The following is an 8,415-nucleotide window of genomic DNA, read 5'->3' on the forward strand; positions in this document are numbered from 1 at the left end:
CTGATTTTGAAAACCAATACACTGAAAATTTGAAAACCAAACAAGTGCCATTTTCCTTCATTCTAAATATGGTAAGTGAAATGGTACTTTATGAAAACAGTTCGAAAATAAAAACATTCTAAGATATAAACTAAATCAGCTACACTTTTGCCCACAACCATTTCCATTCGTAAAATGGGGAATTCCTCCCCTTATAGGTAGTAGTGTTTTAGACTCTCCAAATTTCAAGAGGACACACAATTAGTATAAACATTTAGCCAGTGAAATGGAAAGTTAAAATCCATCTCCTAGTTACACATTCAAACATGAAAAACAATCACACACAAAGAGTCAAGACTTAAAAGGGGGGGGCCAAATTATTATTATTGTTTTAAAATTTGATTACAACCGATTTTGTTGGCATTAAAATCTTAAATTTGAATGGATATAAACCAAAAAACCAGAAATTAAGTTTGGTAAAAATGGGAATAGAAGTTTTCCAGTAATTACAGATTAGAAGGCAGAAATCAATTTAGAGAAACATAGACAAATCCTATGTTTACAATGATTGTGCCACAGATTTAACTTCAGTAGTGCATTAGTAAACTGTTCACATTGAGATCTTCACCTTGAGATTCAACAGCTGTTTCTTGAAAAAAAAAAAAAAAAAAAAAAAAAACTCAGTACCTTGTGCAAATAAATCGGTCTTATATGTGCCTTAGCACACTTAAAATTTCTCCACTGTATATATACAAAACACCTACCATTTGGGCAGGGCAAAATACATACTTTCATAACAAAACTATAATGTACCTCTCAAGTATGAACAATATACACATAATACATGGTATACAGTATTTACAAAATATAAAATATAATACAAGCTGTTTGTAACTTAAACTCATCTTCTGCCCTTGTATGTTACAACAAGGCAATTTTCCGTTTCTGTATCACTTCTTTTCAAGGAGTCCAGGGATTTTGGAAAAACTTATGTTTTACATACATACTGAGATCTAAGTCTGAACTTTTAGGAGAGTTTTTAAGTGTACTGCCATCAACTCCCTATTTTGGTTGGAATTCTCGATGGTGGTTCCCATCCAGTGACTAGGAGGCTTTGGAAGAACACTAGGAGATGGTGGATCACTAAACTTTGCCCCAGCATAATTCTCCTTTTGGCTCACTTCAGTTAGAAATGATGATTTCTTCAAATGCTTATTTTTAATATTCTCAGTATTTTTAAAAGGCTTTTTTTCCTGCTTCTGAATAATATCAGATGAAACAGAATCCTGCCAAAAGTTATTTTCATTTCGTTTTGCAGAGGTGATCTTGGTTAGTGGTAAGTTATATTTGTTTTTCTGTCTGTTTATCTTTGGTTGTTCACACAAGGGTATACCATGAACAAGCTGGCCGTGGGGAATGGCAATTTTCTCCGATTTTCCCATCTTTGATTTTAAAACCTACAAAGACAAGGAACATAATAAAAGTGAATACAGTCTCATGATAAAAAAAGCAGTCATGAACCTCACCATATATCTAATATTTATTTTTTTAAAAAGTTCTCCTGGACTTTCACTCACTATCTTGATTAAATGTGCTTGCTGCACTTAAGCACTGATGCCCAAATATGCACACATCTAATTTTACCACGAAAATAGTTAAATCACTGTTACCAGTGCAGTGTATGAGCTGATTCTAAAACATACAGTAAAAGGCCCAAGAAAATCAAGTTCACCTTTCTGGAAAGAAGATAATGAGCTCTCTCCCAAACAAGTATGCCAACCTCTTCCTAACAAAGGTCAGTGTTCTTACAGTATGAGTTTTCCAAGAGAAATTTTCAAATGCTTTGGCAGATTAGAAAGAAAAACTATGTTAACAGATACACTATCTACCTTGTAAGACAGGTACTTTATAAAATATTTCAAAATAAAAATCTGATTAGCAGGAGCCAGGAAATGTGAGGAGTGAGGAAATGTTTTGACAATGGTTACTAAGTATATACATTAAAAATGATCTCCCCGCTTCTGAAAATAAAATTTCAAAAATTTAAATACTAAAAAAACTATCATCCTTTCCACTTTTATACTTAATGGTAAAGGTGATTTCTGCCTGCCCCCTACTTTGTTTTAACAATTGCTTCAAGAACTTACCACTTTCCTAACTCAAGTGATCCTTATAAGAAGCGATGAGAGGATGGAAAGACAAGATATCTATTAGATCACTGTCCTTTCAACACTTGTAATGTCGTAGGGAAGTAGGACACAAATAGAAAGCCAGAGCACAAGGTTAACCAAGACAAAAGTGGTAACTTCAACAGAGAGAGCCCAGGTTTTAATATGGTTCTAGAAAATGTAATCTTACTAAGAAACAAGTATAAAAGCTCGTTTTTACATTATCACTTCTATGTTTCAGAAGAGCCATGGACGTGTAAGACGCTCAGTCGTGTCCCACTCTTTGAGACCCACGGCCTGTAGCCGGCTCCTCTGTCCATGAGATTTCCCAGGCAAGCATACTGGAGTGGGTTGCCATTCCCTTCTCCAGGGAATCTTCCGAACCCAAGGACTGAACCTGGGTCTCCTGCACTGCAGGGAGATTCTTAGTCTGAGCCACCAGGGAAGCCCATGGAATTGAAACAAGAACCTACACTAAATTTTTTAGGACTCACGGCGGACAAATTTAATTTTTGCAAGGGCACAGTTAGATAAGCTGCAAGTCTCTTAAACATTCTTTCAACAAATGGCAGTAACGTATTTTCATTATTACGGAAATCTTTGAAATTAAAGGAAAAATGTCTTATTTCGATGTAAATGTTACCTTAGCGACTTAATACCATCTAAGTTTTAATCAGTTTTATCCTAGTCCTTTAACAGTAACTGAGCATCATAACATCAACTGCTAACTTTTCTTTCGAAAACTTCATCCTTCTGGGCACAACACTACGTTCCATTAAGGAATCCTGGCACAGCATACATAGTGGGGATGGTTAAAAGTAAATTCCGTTCACCTGATAAACAGAATTATCGCTTCAAAGAGACAACCCAACTCTACCGTCGCTCCTGCCAACTTTCAAAGTTGAAAAGTACAGCTAAGTAGGTCGGCCCGGCAAGGAGCTGCGCCCCAGTTGGACCGGCGCCCACCAGGCACCTTACAACTCAACAAAGAGCCAACGTAAGCGAGCGGCTGGCGGCCCACTGAGAACCCCACCTAGGGAGGCGAGAGGCCGTAAGCGCGTCCCGACCGGTTTTGGCGCTACCAGCGGTCGGGAAGCCGCCGGCTGGCCCGTACCCTGGCTCTCCATCGCCACCCGCTCGCCTCCTTCATGGGCGCCGCAGCGCTCCGCACGTAGCGCGCGCTGACGTCAGCTTCCCGCGGGCTGCTTCCCTCCCCCGCCCCCCGCGCGCCCGGAACGCCGAAACCCCCTGGAACGCCGCCAGCCTTCTAAATCCGGGCTGTTGCTGGGGCGCAGCGGCTTCTCTCATTGGACGGCTCCCTGGAGCCAATCAGCGGTGCCAGCGCAGGCCTCTCCCCCTCCCCCCAGCAAGAAGGGAGCCGGCGTCACGGAAACTTCCCTCCCGAGTAAACAGCCGCCCCTCGCACCGGCCCCCGCCCCCCTCCCCGACCCCTCGGCGCAGGGCCCCAAACCTCGGGGCCCGGCTGTGGCCGTATAGGCCGGAACGCCAACGGTTCCCCCTCCGTCTCCCTCGTGGCCCTTACCTCTCTTCTAAACGAGGGTTGGCCGGGCGCCGCAGGCGGCAGCGGGCCAAGTAAAGGGCTCGCTTCCTCAGTTCGGGTTGCGGTCGTAGGAGCTGGGACCCAGGCAGCGGCCTGGGCCTGGTCCGGGACTTGCTGCGCTCCGCCATGGCCCGTCGCGGGACTCCGCCCGCCGTCCAGGCTCGGCCGGTGCTGCTGGTACTGGTGGAAGCGGCTGGGGAGCTGCCCCGACGGGCTGGTCCGCACCTTCTTCTTTCGTCGCTTCTTTGGTGCCGCCCGAGGAGTGCCCCCCGCCGCGGCGAGGCTGCAGTTGGGAAGAGGTGCTGGAGCGCGAGGCTGGGGGGTCAGACAGGGACCGTCTCCCCCTAAGAAGTGAGGAAGGAAGAGAGTGGGAGGTAGCGCCCGGGGGTCCGGGATCCTGGGTAAAGGCGGCGGAGCAGTGGTAACCATCGGGAGGGCGCCGAAGTAACCGCGGGTGGAAAAGCCCATGGACGCAAGGCGGCCGCCTAGAACAAGCGGCTCCCGCTGTGGGACAGAAACGACGGTCATAGCGCTGAGCGGAAAAGTGGCTCCGCAAGAGTAGGAGCTAGTGAGGCCACAGATCACAGGGCGGCGGCAGTGGCGGTGGCGGCTGCTGCTGCTGCTAAGAGAGCCGGAGTTAATCGCGGACCATGGCTCGGGCGGTGGCGGCGCAGCAACAAATATCCTCAGCCTCAGCTCTGAGTGTTGTTATCCGAGGCTCCGCCCTGTGCCCGCCCACCTTCCTGAGAAAGCCCAATCAGAATGCGACAGAGCAGGTCACGCCCATAAGGCTCCGCCTCCACCGCCTGGAAGAGACACACACAAACAACCCGCTGCTGCAGCCAGGCACAAAGAGCGCGCACTGCGCAGGCGCTGCCAACGGGCTCTTTCGGGAAGAGTCGGTCCCGCGAACAATGAAGTTCCGTTTCAGCCCCACCTGCCCCACCCCCCGATCCTGACTCCTCCTTACTTATCCTTGCACTTTGCCCTGAAAGCATTGATCAGATAGCCAGATAAAGGCTGATTTGGGCGTTGGGGTTGGGGGCGGGAACCAGGGAGAAAGAATCGGAAATCTTCAAGACCACTGTCGCCTACTCCCCAGCCACTGACCTTGGGGAAGTATTTATTTCAAGCCCAACATAATAGCATTATTATTGTGTGTGTGTGTGTGTGTGTTTAAGATTTCAGAGTACGTTGTAAGAGTTTCATTCTTCGCAGTCGGAAAACCAATCCACATTTACGTTTGATGAAGTGTGGCTCACGTTTTTTCATTAACCTGAGTGAGAAACACTGCTCATTAGCCATGGTAATCGGAATAAAAATTAAGAGAGTGACTCCATGAAACTGACTTCTTAATATATAAAAAGTTCTCCATAATCCGTAATTGCGAAATGGAAATGTTACCGCTTTCATACGGTGGGACTTTGGATCGCGAAACAGTGCTTGGTACTGAGAAGGAAGCAGAGGAGGGTTGTGTCTCAAAGGGAGAAAGTGAAACAGTTCTGCAACACACTGCATTTTACTTGCTCTGTGTTGATAGAAATTCGTCATCTCCCCGTACTGCGCTCACACAGAAAGAATTGTGGCTATTTATCTAGCGCTTATGTACCTTGACCTGTTTTTTACATAAATTATCTCGTTCGAACCTCGAAAGAACTCTAAGGAATAGGTACTGTATTTTATCGCTAGTTTAGAGGAGAGAATACAGGCTTGAAAGTGAAAGTGAAGTCGCTCAGTGTCCGACTCTTTGCGACCCTATGGACTGTAGCCCACCAGTCTTCTCCATCCATAGGATGTTTCAGGCAAGAATACTAGAGTGCGTTTCCCTTTTCTTCGCCAAGGAATCTTCCCGACCCAGGGATCAAACTCAGGTCTCTTGCCTTGCAGGCAGACTCTTTACCCTCTGAGCCACCAGGGAATCCTGAAAACAGGCTTAGAGAGGCAAAAAGTACTTGTCAAATGTCATACAATAAGCAAGTTAACAGAATTTGAACTCCAGGTCAGGCAAGACTAAAATTTTAACACCATCGTACTGCTTGCAACACTAGATTATAGGTTATTAGAATACCACAATAATCTTTTAACTTCTCTATCTTACCACCCTTTAACCAGTATTCTTCAGCTTTGAGTGCTTGAGAAGTATTTTGTGATTGATAGCAGAGTTGAACAGAGGCAATAGCCAGAATGATACCTCCCAATAACTTTATATAAACTTTGTGAATGCTACATTTCATCATTTTTCATTGCTGTTCGCGTTTTTTGCTGGATTTTACTCATTTTTGTGTTTCCAACACTTACTACGTAGTAAGTGTTCATGATCATGGGATGAATAGGAGTCATATACTTCCAGTCCTGTAAAAGATCTTGTTTAGTCGCTAAATTGTGTCCAACTCTTTTAGCAACCTCATGGACTGTAGCCCACCAGCCTTCTCTGTCCATGGGATTTTCTAGGCAAGAATACTGGAGTGGGTTGCCACTTCTTTCTCCAAGGGATCTTCTCCATCCACGAATGGAACGCACGTCTCCTGCATTGGCAGGCAGATTATTTACCAGTGAGCCACCTGGGAATCCCTGTAAAAGATTTTGTTGTCAAAGATCTTAGAGAGCCTTTCATTGAAGTTCTCAGGTCTCTAAACTGAAGTTGGGTTTAAGATCCAAGTAAAAAATATAGCCTAGCAAGAGTTGGTGGGAAAGAGGGGACAAAAATTGTGGAACCTCTAGAATGAGCTAATTGTTCTTTTGTTTTTGTAAGAGTTTCTACTTTTTCAAAGCACTTTTTCATCTATTATCATTTAATTCTTCAATCCTTTAAAGAAGATATTCTATCTACTTGTAATGTAGATGTAAATGATACATAAAGTCTCTAAAGATGAAGTGAGTGCTGAAGAATTGATGCTTTTGATGTATTGGAGAAGACTCTTGAGAGTGCCTTGGACTGCAAGGAGATCAAACCAGTCAATACTAAAGGAAATCAGTCCTGAATATTCATTGCAAGGACTGATGCTGAAGCTGAAGCTCCAATAGTTTGGCCACCTGATGCAAAGAGCTGACTCATTGAAAGAGACCCTGATGCTGGGAAAGATTGAAGGCAAGAGGAGAAGGAGACGACGACAACAGAGGATGAGATAGTTGGAGGGCATCATCGACTCGATGGACACGAGTTTGAGCAAGCTCTGGGAGTTGTTGATGAACAGGGAAGCCTGGGGTTTCTTTCAGTTCATGGGGCTGAAAAGAGACAAGACTGAGCAACTGAACTGAAAGATAAAGTAACTTGCCTGGGGGCCACATGCCCTGAGGTGTGTTGTTGTTCTGTCTTGTCCAACTCTTTTCGACCCCATGGACTGCAGCACCCCAGGCTTCCTGTGCGCTCTAGAATACTGGCACATTTTTTAGGCTTTTAGACTCTCACATTAATTAGACTTACTAATATATTTTTCCGTTAGTAAACAGTGTTCTTAAGTATTACAGAACAGTTTTAAACAACAAAACAATTTGAAGAGAAAGGCAGAGGATCACAGAAAAGGAGCAGTTAGGACAAGCATTTTGCAGTTTATCAAGGTTTGAGAAAATTACCTCTTAAAAAAAAACACTGAATACATTGTTGTGTTTCTTCATTGAGAAATTCACTCAGATTACCTAAAGTAATGAGGTATCTGTTTTAATGATACAAACACAGTCATAAGAGAGATAAGAAAGTGTGAAGTCACTCAGTCGTGGTCCGACTCTGCGGCCCCATGGACTGTAGCCCACCAGGCTCCTCCATCCACGGAATTTTCCCAGGCAAGAGTACTGGAGTGGGTTGCCATTTCCTTCTCCAGGGGATCTTCCTGGCTGACCACATATCAGGCCTCATAGGATCCTGCTGCTGCTGCCGCTGCTAAGTCACTTCAGTCACGTCCGACTCTGTGCGGCCCCATAGACGGCAGCCCACCAGGCTCCCCTGTCCCTGGGATTCTCTAGGCAAGAATACTGGAGTAGGTTGCCATTTCCTTCTCCAATGCATGAAAGTGAAAAGTGAAAGTGAAGTCGCTCAGTCGTGTCTGACTCTTAGCGACCCCATGGACTGTAGCCTACCAGGCTCCTCCATCCATGGGATTTTCCAGGCAAGAGTACTGGAGTGGGGTGCCATTGCCTTCTCCCATAGAATCCTAGGAAACCTTTATACCCAGAACTCATGGGAAGAAGAGGAATTATGGTATAGTGCCTAAAAGATCTGGAATGAAGAAACTCAAAATTTCTTCAGCATCCAGCGCAACCCTAGATAACTGGGTTTATTTTGTGACTCCTAAGCAGAAGATGTTTGCTTGTTCTAATGTTCTGTCAGCTCCATGATTTAACTACTCTGTGCTTTTGTATATTTCTACCTGTACTATCACTGCCAATTAACACACTGTTCATCTGAAGTTCAAATTCCAGAGGGAAACTGATTGGTCCAGTTTGGATTGGTTCTCACTGGATGACTGGATGATTCATCACCATCATCCTGGTTCAACAGAACTTTCTTACTAGATCAGATCTCCTCTGGGCCGTTCCTGCCAAAAATGATGAGCCAGGATAGTGAGGCACTTTCTAAGGAACCATTTAGGACCAGTTTAGGAACTATGGGCATGACAAGCACTGGTAGGCTTGGCCAGCCCAGTATATTGCATATCCTATTTTCCAGGCACTAAACATCCCTCTGTTTAGATGTATAATTCCCAGAAATTC

The 8,415-nt window shown here is 44.7% G+C and overlaps 1 protein-coding gene across 1 annotated transcript; it reads right to left on the reverse strand.

Annotated features, from left to right (window-relative positions):
* Nucleotides 338-4,467, reverse strand: PNRC1 (proline rich nuclear receptor coactivator 1). Its single transcript, XM_018053154.1, has 2 exons — nucleotides 3,691-4,467; nucleotides 338-1,436 (listed from the first exon to the last, which is right to left on the reverse strand). The coding sequence occupies exons 1-2, from the start codon at nucleotides 4,234-4,236 to the stop codon at nucleotides 993-995; spliced, it is 990 nt and encodes a 329-aa protein (XP_017908643.1). The 5' UTR covers nucleotides 4,237-4,467; the 3' UTR covers nucleotides 338-992.

The sequence above is a fragment of the Capra hircus genome, chromosome 9 (genome assembly GCF_001704415.2).
Source record: "Capra hircus breed San Clemente chromosome 9, ASM170441v1, whole genome shotgun sequence".
Taxonomy (NCBI): Eukaryota; Metazoa; Chordata; class Mammalia; order Artiodactyla; family Bovidae; genus Capra; species Capra hircus.

Coding starts and splice junctions, on each gene's coding strand:
- PNRC1 (XM_018053154.1), bottom strand. CDS start 4,236: ATGACCGTCGTTTCTGTCCCACAGCGGGAGCCGCTTGTTCTAGGCGGC. Junction 1,437..3,690: donor AACCCTCGTTTAGAAGAGAG/GTAAGGGCCACG, acceptor TTGTCTTTGTAG/GTTTTAAAATCAAAGATGGG.